Here is a 15,339-nt window from a genome sequence, read left to right on the forward strand (position 1 = left end):
ATAGTTCTTTAATCTAGATGATGTGCCCAGCACCTGTGAACACCTCCCATTCTCCTGTATCTCCCTTTGAGTCACCGACAGTTTAATCTTGGTTCTCAGGGAACTGAAAAATTTCCAAGTTCTGTAGGCCTTAGCCTGAACCACTGCTTCAGTTTGAACAGGAGACTAGTGATGAAGTCTGGTCTCTTGATACAATGTAACACATAAATTTGCCTCATTGACATTTTATATTCTAACCATATGTATTACTGAAACATTTAGGAATATTTCCTTACCCCTCACAGTCAACAATTTCAGGGCCTTCAAACGAAAACGGATCTGCCTTGTCTGGTTCTGATTTCATCTTGTAAGTTTTTGTCAGAAGTGTATTAGTAAAGTAGTCATTGGGCTCAAAGTAGAACTCTAATGTGAAAGACTAAAGAAAAAGGACCATAATTTTCTGAGGTTACTGGCAGTTTTCAAGAAGACAAACAGTATTCAATTGTTGAGGTCCAAAAAATGCTTCAATATACCCAAATTGACAAGATCTCTTTTTATACACTTCGACTGGATTTTCACTCAGCCAAAATAAAGATAAATCTAAGAACTAAGGAATATGCCATGTTTTCTGCTTGTGGAGAACATTTCTGCCTGTGGTAAATGAGGGAGGGGGGTGATTTTCACTGGTTCCTCCTTCCATGTTTCTGTGGATTCCACTGATTCCCAGGGGCAAGATTTCAGGGTGAGATGGCATAGCAGGCTGCTACATTTCATAACTGCACATTTGCCTGCACTAGATATTGCTGTTCCAAATAATTATGATGGATGTTTCCTTGATATATTTGTATTAAAGCCACGGAATCCTCAGAAACACCACTGGGGGTTTGCAGGAGGATTCCCCCGCCCCCAAGCCTTTCATCAACAAAAAGTGACCTTTGGATCCATCTCAATTAGAAAAAAAGACCTAACCAACACAAGGTTATTTCTTCATGCAAAACTAAATTAAACAAGTTTTACAATTAGTTCCACCTACATATATGAAAATGTGTTACATACACATTAGTTGAACAGAACTAGATGGCTTATTCAAGCACCATTTACATTTGCTTCTCTAATTAAGTCATCAGTGACCATACAGTTGAATGTTAAACTAATTGCACGAGACACACCAGTGGAATATAGGAGAACGTAGGAACAAATAGGAAAAAATACAATACACAATATGCAAATGCTGTCATGTGGGGAAAGCATATTCGCATCACATTTGAAGCAAGAGTCGCTAATGGAGCTAATGCATACTATTGCATATTGCCCTGTACCCACAACCAGGTTGGCCCCAAAACACTGGGTAGACAGGCAATCACCTGCCCAAGTGACAGACATATCATCCCCCACTCTTTCAACCATGCATGCAGACTGCCACATTCTGGAGAGAACAATAATAGCATATCCCATCAGAAACAAATGTGGATGAGAGGGGAAACAAGATACCTATCCATCATCAGGTGTCAACATACGCATGCCACCTACTCATGCTCTTTCTTCAACCCTATTGTCCAAGTTTAACAGCCTATACTATTGACATCTAACCCTACAAAGTACTTTTGCCATTTGCCCACTACAACTTGTTCGCTATTTCTATCACCAATTCATTGTCATTTCAGTGCATGGCTTGTTTCATTATTTTACAATGAGCACCTCACTTAAGGAGGACCAGAGGAATCATTACATTGGCCCCAAACAGATTATTTAAGGTGCTAATTTCTCTCATTTTGTAGAATTCTCATAAGCGTGTATTTTATAATGGACCTATATAACTGACTTGATCAGCAATGGCTGCAGAATGAAGCAGAAAAAGCCACTTTGCACAGCTGCCACAATGCTCCTACAACTCAGTTAACTCTTAAAATCTCTAGAAAGAACAGTAAAGCTCCCATATGAGCTGGGAAGAGGAAGTAAAACTTATTTGGTCAGGGCAAGCAACAAATTACAAGATTAATGTACTGCAAAATTGTAAGCCTAATATCTACACAACAGATCTGATATCTAGCAAAAAATTTACAACTTTACCGCGTTGCCAGCAACATGAACCAGGGCTTGCCTACACTAGATATAACGAACAAGTGAGCTCCATAAACCAGTTTTTGATAGCCCAAGTATGTTTGACATATATTCTGCTAGGATTCTCACATATTTATTACTTCCCTAACTATGAACTGCTCAGATATTTCCAATCAAGTTAGGTACTAGAAGGAGGCTGGGTAAGGTGGCTACCTTAAGAACAGTGATGAGATAAAAAGTCACCCCAGTTGCTCTTTATTTTGGCAGAGTGCACAGAGAAACAGCTCAAAGTATTGTCAGTGAACATTAGTAAACAATGTTCTGAAAATGTATTCACTTATAGTTTTGTGTAAACAGAAAAGCCCCTGGAGAATGAGACCATCCATCAAAAAGTTTCTGATTTTGACTTTGGGGTGCTTTTTAAAAAATTCCTCTGTCCACAGAGAAAAGAAGTCCTGTTTTTGAAAAGGATAACGGACCCAGGGAAGCCCTGAAGTGTTACAACTGTTTTTTGCAAACAATGGGCTTCCCTGAAGAACATTTATCTTACCGCAGACAGATACAAGCTTGAGATGTAAAAATAACTCCTCAAATACCAAAAGGGCTAGTTAGTCAATAAGGATATATGAATGCCATAGATTTCAGTTTGCAAAACCTAAATATGGTTGTTAAGGAGAGGAGGTTTCAGAGGTCATTGATTCGTAGGGTTGCCATAAATTGAGGGCACATAATACATACTATTAAATGAAAAAGAACAAGTGTTGTCTTCTGCCAATACACACACACGATAGCTGAAAAAGGATCAGTGTTGTCTTCCGCCACCACAAATAGTGATCTGGTGGCATTTTACTACCCTAAAATATATTCAAATTTTGCTTGGGCTACTACATATTGTACAATGCAATTTGTAAGGGTTTTTTAATAAAAGTTTTAAGAATGTCAAAGGAAAATCAAATCTAACAGAAGTGTTCACATATACATGAATGAAGCAGATGTGGGATTCCTTTTTTAATTATGAAGTCACATAATTTCCTCGGAGATGTTTGCCACACCCATACATGAGGCCAATACAACACATGACTTCCTAGATTAAGGCCTGTCCAGTAAAAACAATGGGAGATTACTAAATAGTTTCTCTTTCAGAAATTATTCTACCACACTTTCATTTGCATGCAGTCCTACAGAAGAGGACTGACACTGCTATAAATAAATGCATTGTAGGTTCTATTTGTTATTTCAAAACTTTATACCCTCCTTTTCTCTTGGCTCAGGGTAGCTTACACATGGCTACTAAAACACTACCAATTACAACCAAATGAAAACCCCAAATACCTCACTCTTTAAAGTCACCAACATACGAAATGAGGAGTTGGGAAAGGCTTTCCCAATTCCATGGATAAGATCACATTTTAAAGTGAGTTAAAAGTACCTCAGTTAAAATGCAAGTCAGACTGCAAGAACCACAAGTTTACCTTGTTGGATCAGTAGACAGCACTATTACTGTGGCTGCGCTACTTCACACTATTAGAGAAACCACAGCTTAGTTTGACAAGGAGCATTTGTTTTCTGAAGTTCAGATTACTTCACCAACACCAGTTATACAAAACCACTGAGATAAAAATGGAAAACCCCTATACTGAATCTACTGATATCCACCATGTATAAATAGTACTTACCATAGGCTGCCCTGGCTCAGAAAATTTCACTTTGATATCCTGCAGATGCTTCAAAATTGGCTCATCATATTCCTAAACATAAATGCAGAAACTGATCAGCTATTTCTTTAATCAGAATCATGAACAAGTTTAAATGTATACCATCTGTTTTGAAGTCAAGTTACTTTAACCTCAACACCACTTGGGAATTATAACCTGACCCAAATGAATCTGTTTTAGAAACTGAAACCTTTGGTTTTTATCACTGGCATAGCAAGTGTACAGCTACTCTTAGTACTGGTATAATGAAAATGATTTGTATCAGAACTCCTGCTAGTCTATACAGCACTGAAACATAATATGGATCAGCCCTGATGGTCTCAGCCATATATGATGCCAAAGGGCAGTAATGATGGCACAAGAAAGTTAGATGAAACCAAAGGTGAAATAACTCTAACAGAAAAGAAGGTAAGAAAAGTACAGGGGGGAGAAATAGTGTTAAGTAGTTGCTAAAGAGCAGCTGAAGAAACAACAGTGACAAAATTGGGAGGGGAGCAGACAGGAAGAGATGCCTGTACCTTACGTTTTCCTAGTTATTTAATAAATAAAGATTGGTGTGCTCTTCTCCATCCACTGAGAGGTAGATTTTTGAAGAACAATTCAACAGTGAACTGAACAAGAAAACACCTTCCACCTTTCCCTACTGCCAGCAATTACTGATATGACAGTATTTCTAACCATAACTAAATTACTAAAACCAGAATAGCCAAAAGCAATGGATCCACATACACACAGTGAACTACTGCTCTTAATGCAAGCAGAATTTAGGTGAACTGAACCAAGTTCTCTCTACTTGCAGACAACAGTTCAAAATCATGGGTTGTTAACAGTTCCTTTAGGCAAGGACCTTGCACATTCAGGAAGTAACAGTGGTGCCTGAACTTGGTGCTTCAACAGCAGCTCAAAAAACATACCAAATATTGTGTCAGACAAAAGGAACAATGTTCTTCAATACAGTGAGAGTGGTGAGCAAGGTGGCTGCTTGCTTATTCACTGTTCTGCAGCTAACTGCTCAGGAGGCAACAGATCTTGAAAGAGTGCTCAGTCCCTGCCTTGTTTCTCTCACCGAACTTATAAAAACAAAAGTCTCCATCCTAAAATCTGGCAGCAAGATATTGCAAAGCAGGATGTTCTCCAGTGGAGGCAGGAGAACCCATGGCTTTAGAGAGGAAGGCACCTTTGCCACCTTATTTACATACTTTCAAAAGGATGTAAATCTTGTAGTGATTCAAGGCAAGAGCACCCAATGTTGGATCATCAGAAGGTACCAAGAAGGAAGAATTTCAAGTAAGAAAATGAGGTAGCAGAACAAAGGAGCATAAGCAAGGCTGAAAACTGTGCAACTCACAAGTAAACCAAGGAAAGCTCACAAAAAAATTCCAGGTAAGGAATTTCTACAACATAACTACTCTTATTCCCAGACAGCACTTTGATATTCAAACTGAAATAGCAGCCTATGTATACAGTTCAACACAATAACCCTTCCGTTCATTACCTGTACTAATTCGCTCAGCATATCTACATTTCTAAATATTGTGAACCAAAAATCTGGGATTCCTTTGGGATTTGTCTCTTCTGCTGCACCTGCTTCTTTTTCTTCTATTACTACTTTATTTTTCAGGTCTCCCTAGAAACAAGACATAAAACTTCAGGTTACAAACTTTTCAAAAATATTTTAAGTGTTAAGTATAAAAATCTTGATTAACACTGAACAGTTGTCACATTAGCAGCAGTAACGTGTCTGCATTTATACTGAAAAGAAAGCATCAACATAGTGGAATAATTTCTCCCATGTCATTGATACACGATTCTCTCAAATGATACATCATGGGATACAGGTTTTTTTTTTAAAAAAGGATGTGGCTGGAGATGGAAAGAAAGATTAGGGGGTAAGAAATTTTAAACATCAATACTTAAGTTAATGGTGCTATTGCAGCCAAATGACATGTTCAATTCAATTTAGAACAATACTGACTACTTTAACTGGCACCAGATTCCCCAGACCTCACAAAGAAGTATTTACCAGCACCTCTTTTTTACTCTTACAACAGGAATTGAAACAACATGAATTGAAAGGGGGACACTGCAGTGAGCAAGAGTCATCTTGTAACAAAGAATTTGGAAATCATCAGAAGCAAGTTCAGCATCTGTGTGAGTTTAGAAGGCAAGAAAATCAGAACCTTTTATTAATTACAACATTTCAAACAAAGGTAACAGGGTGAATCCTACAAATTGCAAGAATGTGCTGCTTCTTACTTTTCCTTCTCCCAGCAATCAATCTCCTGGAACCTCCAAAATGCTGATGCTGTGAATCAAGGGAACCCCATAAGCAAAACTGAGGAAATTGAGTTTCTGATGCACAGCAGTTTCTGACCAGCAGAGTTTCTGATGCACAAGGTGCTACCAGTGAAAGGAGGAAGTGGGCTGATAGCACAAGCCTGAGAGCTACTCTGAAAAGGGGGAATCATGTGGCAATCTCTCCCATGGGTCTCTCCCAATTCTGAGCATCAGCTTTTCAAATGTTCCAAGAGAGTGGAAAGATCTGCAACCACAAGTGCCTTCTACTTGTGGCTCACAGGATCGAACACTTTTTTGAGCTAAAAACCTTTAAAAGACAACACCTGTTTTGAAGGCAGAAAGCCAGGAGGTGAATGGGGGCTATTCAGTGTATCGCACAGAATCATTCACAGCGTTCTGCCCATCAGGCAGAAGATGTGGGCATGTGCTCAGTGTAAATAAGTTCACACTCTTAAGGTCAGTGGTGTCCTGCTCCAATGCTGACAGCTCTTCTGTTGTCATTGAGAATGAAGACCAAATGATCTTGTCGGTAGGATCAATTGCTCAATGGTATTTGCTCATGCAGAGGATATCCTTCAGTTTTGAGAATGTTTGGCAGGAGATAAATTTGAGGCATAAGCTGAAATCCTACTAGCACCATACAAGTGGAGCAAGCTCCTGCCATGGGGCAAAAGTTTACACACAAGCCATGGGACAGCATATTTCAGCTAACTGCCCCTTTTAAAAGAGGATGCTAGAAGAAAGGGTGGGCTGTAAAAACTGCTTCTGCAACTTGGTCTGTCTGCAGATCTTTGGATCAAGCCCAGTGTTGGGAAAGCAAGATTATTTCAGCAGAATCATTCCAAGTCCATCCTTCAGCTATTTCCAAGAAAACCATTACCTTCAGACATCAAAGACCTACACATACTCTCTAAACAATGGACTGCAACATCAAAGAAAGAGTTAGAACTCCGCTTATGCCAAAGCAGAAGTGTGAAAACATATCTGTCTTCAGCATTTATGAACAGTTAAATCAAGAAGCAACAAGTTAACAAGAGATAAAATACAACATTCTGAGTATCTGCCACAAAAATACAAACAGCATGGCTTGAATCCCACAGAAGATTTCTGCAGACAAAAGGGGGGGGGGTAATTTTCTCTGATTCCCTCTCTCACTACAAACCTCAAACCCCCATCCCTCCCAGTGGTTCTTGGAAGTCCTCTTCTCCTGAGCAGCAGCATTTCAGGGACTATTTTTCACTATCGTGGAAGGAGGGGAGGCAGGAAAGTTGTGTTCTAAAGATGGACTGGAAACCCTTTCAAGCCATGAAAACCTGTGGATTCAACCCCATGCCATTGCAAAAGCAGGATAAAATAATACATTACACATGTAATTGATTTCACCACTATTTTGTTTCTTCTTAAATCAATCAACTATTGTTCCCCAAAACAGAGATGACACAGGCAAAAACTGCCAGCTTTTTGTTCCGGGTGTTACTGTAGCACCGGAATGGAACCCATTTGCAGAAATAGCTGCCAACAGGTTACGAACAGTGCAAATGATAAAGCGATACAGAAAACAATCAATTTCTGAAGATCCAAAAGTGTTGTTTTATATTCTTCCTATCAGATCTAGCAACAAATCTGGGAATGGTCTTCTTCTTGTGTTTTGTGTCAACAAGGATGCTCTCCAGTGATTCTCCAAACAGATAATCTCCCAGGAAGGGGTTTGCGCTGACTATGGATGTGGAGTTCAACTCAGCTAACCATGCTCTCAGCTGGACATTGCGATGAGCCGTGACTACACAGGCCAGTGCTCTGGACAAAAAGATCAGGGCATCCAAGGTGGCATTAGCTGTGAACGAATTGGCTTTCAGGATTCTGTTATCCATCTCCAACATTCTGTGACTGGCTGATGGCAACAGCTCAATGAGTTTCTTGGTCCAGACGATGGCAGCCCTGGAAACTAAAGATGAAGTAGCCGAAACACAAACACACATTGAAATGGCTTCATGGGTCTTCCTAAGTGCAAACTCTACCCTTTTATCCAGAGGGTCACGTACACTGCCCTCCCCATCTGCAGACACCAACCCAGGGATAGGGGCATCCCACAATGGAATGTTAAGGAGCTTGTTAGTAAAACTGGGAGAGCATACTTTTTAACAGACAAAGCAGGCTTGTACCCTTTCTTTTTGAGTTGACAGTCAAAGAAATCAGGAGAGAGAAAAACCTTCTCAGAAGACTCACAGAGCGGAAAATGCTCCTAGTTGACCATAGATCTGCCCCTTTTAGGATCTTTATCAGCAGTGGATTCATCCTGTGGATTCTCCAGAAAATCCATCACTGCTACAGTCTCAGATAGAAAATACTGACAATCATCAGACTTGAAAAATCTTGCAAATTGTTCTGGTACTCCAACAGGAGTTTCTTCACTATCTGGCATAAATCCCCTCTCCTCCCACAGTTCACCCTTGCTGTGTGATCAATGAGCCAAGGGGGAGCCTTGTCTTTTATGCCCCACCCCCTCTTTTTGCTGATGACTCATGAGCCCATGAGGAACAGCCAGGTTCAGGCTTTCTATCCTGGAAATGTCTGTGTAGAAAAGATTGGGTGCTTTGGCGTAAGAGTCTCTACAGTCATGATATGCAATGATCTGATCCAGCATAGACTAATTAAAGAACTCCATGAGTTCAGGGGAAATTAATTGGTGCCCCAAAGCAGGGTCCTTAATCACAAGTAAACAAGTAGGAGGTAAGCTGCTACAGTAGCACCAGACCCAGCTGCCTGAGCTCTCCAGTAACCATGGATGTGGATTGGGCCAATCTGAAGACTCCTGCTCAGTTGAAATGGCCGCTGCAGCATTTCTGCACCTTTTATCAGCACGTCCTGTCTCTCCCTCAGGCAGGTAAACCACAGGGTAAGCCATGATAGCAGGCCCTGGGCAATTCGGCTGGTTGGCCCTCACTGGAAGGTATAAGGGCCCCCCACTCTCCATCTCCTAGAAAGTCGTCCTCTTTAGGCATTGAAAGGCTTGTAAAAAACGCAAGCTTCAGAAGCCCATTCTTTACTAGCAGAAAGCAGGGAAGGCAGTAGAGAGAGATGGATGACAAAAGAAGAGGTAGTTAACAGACTGAAGACTTAAGAATCAGCAATGAGGAGAGGAACGAAGATCTGAGAATGAGAGATACTTAAAGAAAACTAAAGGATAAAGCTGAATAAGGTTCTGAAGTGAAGAGTCTATTCTGAATGCTGCTATTCCAATCTGAAAAAGACTGAAGAGGGCTGATCCACACCGAGGAGACAGGAAGTTCAAGATTCTGTTTCCTGCCTCCCTAAAGGACGGGAATCACCCAGTCTACATGTCCTCTTGCCTCATTTGGAAAAGGGAACATGAACAAATTATTTGAAGTAACTGTCACAAGCTCTAATACACTTATCTAGGGATTACTTTATTCAGATCACTTTATTGCCAAGTTATATAAAAACTTAAGCAATCACTTTGGTAGTCATACTAGTAATTTTTAAAGGCTTCAAACTATTTGTACTTACAGCTAGTTTCTCCTCTTCTTCGTTTTCACTGTGCCATTCTGCCTCGGCATCTGTAGGTTCAGTAACACCAGTGATAAAATCCCTTCTCTGTGCAAATGGTATAAAAATTGTAGAAATGTTAGAGTACACAGTTGCTCTCGACAGGAATGTTCATCCTGCAAGAAAACTGGGAACAGACCTCAAGGTACGTTCAAGTGTTCAGCAGTTATATCAAATATTGAGACAAGAATGCTGGCAACATAATCAACCTCCAATAATTCATTTTTCATGTCAAACAATATTTGAGAACTCAGGCCCATACCCATGGGACACTTACCTCGGGGCTGTTCTCTGAGCACTGGGCTTGCAGAGGTCTCTCCTTGCGTTTCTCTGTTTACGCAAGGAGGCAGCTCACAGCCTGCAGTACAACTGCTGACACAGGCCTCAGGTTCTCCAGTTTTCTTAATTTCACCCATCAAAAGCCTTAAAGGCACAGAGATCTCAGCTGATATTCTCTCTCTCTTTCCCCCTCCCTTCCCCTACACACTCTGAAATAAAAAATTTAAAGCCCTTTTGATCATCAGGGAGGGCAGAAAGAGTGGGAGAGGTGGGATGGAGCCGAACAGATATCCTGCTTGTGCTGTCCCATACAAAAGACCTCTGTTGATTTGCATGGCCTCCCCCTCGTCCCCATTCTGTGCTGCTGGCTCCTTCCTGCTTCTTTAAGTACACAGATCGAGAGATCGATCTCTCCAGATCAAAGCAGCAGAGAAGACTTTTACAAGGCACAGCACAAGGAGGGCATCTACTTGGCTCCATCCCAACTTCCCCGCTTTGCTTCTCCCCTCCCTGATGATCAGCAGGACTTGGGGCAGAGGGAAGATGTCAAGGGCAAAACTATGCTCACTGGCAAATCTCCTTGTTCTGGCAGCAAAGCAAAAATTTAAGTTGTGCTAGAAGTGGTCTTGCTTGCAGAGAAGAATGAAAAGTGAAAAAAAAAAGGCTCCAGGAAATAGGTCCACACAAGAAATCTTGCTGCAATGGATACTCACACTCACCACAAACACCTTGTGTGTAATTAGCCACAGTGTCACTAACAGACAACACAGAAACTCTTTTCTTTGTGTTCTTATTAACAGCTATTTCAGCTTTAAAAGGGTTTTACTGACTCCTGCATTACTCCCCTATCCTCACAACTTCATATCTCGTTTTTCTGTAAGGCCAAAACAGCACTGCTAAAAAGCAGAGGCTTTACTGAGTTGGTTCCAAGGCTCAAACATCTCACAAGGGGACTTAGCAGACCATTTTTTCCTTTAAACCCCTTTTTAAAAACTGTCCTGTGAGGTGCTGAGCCTGACTATTCCACTCTCTTATTAGGTGTAAAGTGATGTCATCACAGGACTGAATAAGAACAGTAATTAATTAATACAACTGTACGTATTCTAAACATACGTCAGGATTATTCTTTATTTGATTAAGACTTAACAGTAAAACTACAGTCAAGTTTTACAAAATACTAAATCAGAAAACTTGTTCAGTACTACTAGCAGCAGGAAACATTATTTCAGTTCTATACACCTGATATTCAGACACATGGAAACTGCTTTGCCTGCTTTTCTTATTTGTCAGTGATGGCCTGGCCTTGACAGCCCTTATACTTGCTCGGACAAAGTTTTAATCAGTTCTGTGAGAGGGCTGCATGCTACTGAGCTACCTATGGCAGGATCAAGGATTTCTGCCCTTGAAGTAAGATCTCTCTCCCATGCTAAAAATCTCTCTGCACCCTCCCATTCTGGTTCTAAGGATTCTTACCCCCCACAAGAACAGGATTTCAGGGGGCATTCTGGATTGCTGCAGAAGTGGGGAGATGAGAAAATCATAGCCGACGAGCAAAAATTCTTGTACCCACAGAAACAAGCCTATATGAATTATACAGTTGAGGAAAACAGCCCCTTCATTTTTCCCAGTTTTTCTCGATATACTGTTGCTCAGTTAAAAAAGAAGATAGCTGGAATTCAAGAATCCCAGTTAACCGGGGGGGGGGGGGGGGCTCAGTTGAGGACAGCACCCACATTACAATATCATGACTAACTGGGAAATATTTTGGGGGACAGAGCACCTATGCTAGGAAATAAACCAGGTTTGGTCATGATTTTTGAATTGAGCCTAACAGAAAATAAGACACTCTGTTTTACTATTAGCTCAGGGATTGATAGGAAAATGTACAAATACACACACTCTTACCTTATCAAAGAGAGGCTGGTAAAGGGCTGCGTACTTTCTCTCTAAATCATGAACTTCTTCATAAAATTTAGCTTCTATGTGGGCACATTTCACCTGTAGCTGTTTCAAGGCATCAATTCTTCGTTTTACTGCTTTTGGTAAGCTAGAAATTTGAAAAAAAAATTTATGAAGCAGCATCTATTGTTCCCCCCGCTCATTCCATTCTTCATTACATCCTGATTTAAGTTCTTGTGGCAAAGAACATCTAAAGGCTTTCTTCTAACTTAGCAATTGTATGGAAAATATTTAACGTAAGACAGCAATACAAAACTTTTTAACCAGTACCAAAAAACAAATAGCTTTTTATCACTTTGGTATTGTTTCTCTGGGGCCTACATTACCTCTATGGTTATAATTTGGTTAGAGTCCACAGGTATATATTTCAGTAATCCTAACTGTGGTATTTGTGGATGTTATGGTGTGCACTTGCTTTTTCACTAACCCATCATCTTCCCTGAAGCAAAGAGCCAATTCTGCCTTCTCTCCATTCATCTGGACCAAGCGTTGCTTCAGAAAGCATCATATGATTTCTGAGAGCACCCATTTGGAGAGAACTACCCCCTTGCATAGGAAAATGCTTGACAGAATTCCTTGTGACAGTCATTTTGTCGTGCCTGCTTACCCTGCAGAACATTTCAAAAGCACCCACAGGATCAACTGTGCTTCTCACTTACCCTCCCCAACACAGGGTGGGTTCTCACCTATCATACCTTATTGAGCTTCTGAGCACCCAGACAGCTGTAAAGTCCAGCTCCATCCAAAAGCCAGTTACCGGGCCATGGCTTGTGGCTGCGCCCAGCTGCCATCCCCAAAGAGCCTTTCCAGAGGTGTAGGGGGGCTCAAAAAGTGCAAAACCCTCCTTACCGCTGTGAAGCCTCTATGGGCTGCAGTAGACCCATGCCACCGTTTTGATGGCTTAAGTCCTAAGTCCGGCCCACCAGTGCGGCCTCCCTAAGCCCTCTGAGGGAAGGCGGTGTTTATGTGTGTATGTATGTGTGTGTGTATATATATAGAAAGGAAGGAAGGAAGGAAGGAAGGAAGGAAGGAAGGAAGGAAGGAAGGAAGGAAGGAAGGAAGGAAGGAAGGAAGGAAGGAAGGAAGGAAGGAAGGAAGGAAGGAAGGAAGGAAGGAAGGAAGGAAGGAAGGAAGGAAGGAAGGAAGGAAGGAAGGAAGGAAGGAAGGAAGGAAGGAAGGAAGGAAGGAAGGAAGGAAGGAAGGAAGGAAGGAAGGAAGGAAGGAAGGAAGTCAACTCAATGCATGGCAGCTGTGAAAAAGGCAAACTCCATGCTGGGGATCATTAGAAAAGGAATTAATAATAAAACTGCAAAGATTGTCATGCCCTTATATAAAGCAGTGGTGCGACCGCACTTGGAGTACTGTGTCCAGTTCTGGTCGCCGCATCTCAAAAAGGATATTGAGGAGATAGAAAAAGTGCAGAGAAGGGCAACAAAAGGATGATTGAGGGACTGGAGCATACCTTCCCTATGAGGAGAGGCTGCAGCGCTTTGGGACTCTTTAGTTTGGAGAGGAGGCGGCTGAGGGGGATATGATTAGAAGTCTACAAAAAAAATTATGCATGGGGTAGAAAATGTTGACAGAGAGAAATTTTTCTCTCTTTCTCACAATACTAGAACCAGGCGGCATTCATGGAAAATGCTGGGGCGAAGAATTAGGACTAATAAAAGGAAACACTTCTTCACGCAACGTGTGATTGGTGTGTTTGGGAATTTATGCTGCACCACAGGAGGTGGTGGATGGCTTGCCACTAACCTGGGATAGCTTTAAAAGGGGCTTGGACAGATTCTTATGGAGGAGAAGGTCGATTTATGGCAGTTTACCAATCTTGATCCTCTTTGATCTGAGATTGCAAATGCCTTAACAGAACCAGGGTGATCGGGAGCAACAGCCAAGAGAAGCCAAGACCACTTGCGCTCACATCCTACATGTGAGGAGCTCCCTAAAGGCACCACAATGGTGGGCCACTTGAGTAGCAGAGAGCTGGACTAGATGGGACTTTGGTCTGATCCAGCTGGGTTTGTTCTTATGTTACAGGAAAAAGAGGAAGGAAGGAAGAAGGAAGGAAGGAGAAGGAAGAAGGAAGGAAGGAAGAGGGAAGGAAGAGGAAGAAGGAAGGAAGAGGAAGGGAAGGGAAGGGAAGGAAGGAAGGAAGGAAGGAAGGAAGGAAGGAAGGAAGGAAGAGGAAGGAAGGAAGGAAGGAAGGAAGGAAGGAAGGAAGAAGAAGGAAGGAAGGAAGGAAGGAAGAGGAAGGAAGGGAAGGAAGGAAGGAAGGAAGAGGAAGGACAAAGGGTAAAGGAAGGAAGATGGAAGGAAGGAAGGGAAGAAGCAGCAAAGGAAGGGAAGGGAAGGGAAGGAAGGAAGGAAGGAAGGAAGGAAGGAAGGAAGGAAGGAAGGAAGGAAGGAAGGAAGGAAGGAAGGAAGGAAGGAAGGAAGGAAGGAAGGAAGGAAGGAAGGAAGGAAGCTAATGTCTCATCACATCTTAATGTCAGCTTCTCCCTAGCCAGGCCCCCAACCCACCCCCACCATACACACAGCGGATGGGACCATGGTACACTGGTGCAGAATTCAGCATCACATTCCAGCACCGGGGGGAAGGGGCAGCTGAACCCTAGCAATATTGCCCCTCTGCTGGGGTAAGTGCCCCAGGGAGGGCGAATCCACTGGTGCAGCAGAGTACTGCTCCCAAGAGCAGATCCCCCCCTTTTGGATGCCTTCCAGGCATCTCTGATGCTCAGAGAAAGTCTCACCCTTCTCAAATCTGATGAAAGGAGCTTTCCTCAACTTCACACTAAGTTTGTCTCAAATTAAAATGTGTGCTTGCAAATGTCGAGTTCACTGTAAGTCTCTTCATTCCATACATCCGCGGGCAAGCCATACTTACGTTTCAATATAGCTGGAAGGAGTATGAGGTGCATTGTCAAGTCGTTCCTGCAAAGCTGCCAAGACTTGTGGATTCTGCATCACCTGATCTGCTAACTTTTCTGTAATAGAGTCAGTAAAGTTCAAAACAAGCCTTAATTTTATACAATTAACAGTAATTTATTCTGGCTACAGTTGTAGCTATAATTCCTGCACTTCAGAGCTCCCCAAACAACACACATTGGCAAGACAGGTATCTGGGCACATAATGAAGAATACCTCAAAAAAATAGCTTGTTTTCAAAGGTAGAAATATCCATGACCAAAAACTACTAAATCCCCAAAACTGCATCAGATTTTTAAGTTAGTTATGCCAGAAAGCTGAGTCTGTGCACATAATCAAAACGGATCTTATGGCCAGGATTAACACATATCCCAGTTCAAAAGAAGCCCTGAATACTTGTCCAAACATATAAACATCTGCTGCATCAGTCACACAAGATCCAAAAACAGAAGACATTTAATATTTTGGTATTATAAGCTATTAAAGTTTCCCCTTCAGTTGTGTTCAACCCTGCAAGCAGTGATTTCATAGGCAAGCCGTTTTTGTGGGGTAGTTT

General features: G+C 41.7%; 1 protein-coding gene and 1 non-coding gene across 3 annotated transcripts in view; both read right to left on the reverse strand.

Annotated features, from left to right (window-relative positions):
• Nucleotides 1–15,339, reverse strand: part of NAP1L4 (nucleosome assembly protein 1 like 4) — a 53,759-nt gene that overhangs the window by 24,338 nt on the left and 14,082 nt on the right. For both annotated transcript variants that reach the window (XM_048484171.1, XM_048484172.1), the window contains exons 4-9: nucleotides 14,743–14,842; nucleotides 11,805–11,946; nucleotides 9,582–9,668; nucleotides 5,251–5,382; nucleotides 3,717–3,788; nucleotides 276–415 (exon numbers count right to left, since the gene is read on the reverse strand). In XM_048484171.1, coding sequence (XP_048340128.1) covers nucleotides 276–415; nucleotides 3,717–3,788; nucleotides 5,251–5,382; nucleotides 9,582–9,668; nucleotides 11,805–11,946; nucleotides 14,743–14,842 — 673 coding nt within the window. The remainder of the gene's footprint in view (nucleotides 1–275; nucleotides 416–3,716; nucleotides 3,789–5,250; nucleotides 5,383–9,581; nucleotides 9,669–11,804; nucleotides 11,947–14,742; nucleotides 14,843–15,339) is intronic.
• On the reverse strand, nucleotides 7,468–7,591 carry LOC125427619. The gene has a single exon (XR_007243736.1). It is a non-coding gene; the product is annotated as a small nucleolar RNA SNORA54 (small nucleolar RNA).

Source organism: Sphaerodactylus townsendi, linkage group LG02 (genome assembly GCF_021028975.2).
Source record: "Sphaerodactylus townsendi isolate TG3544 linkage group LG02, MPM_Stown_v2.3, whole genome shotgun sequence".
Lineage (NCBI taxonomy): Eukaryota > Metazoa > Chordata > Lepidosauria > Squamata > Sphaerodactylidae > Sphaerodactylus > Sphaerodactylus townsendi.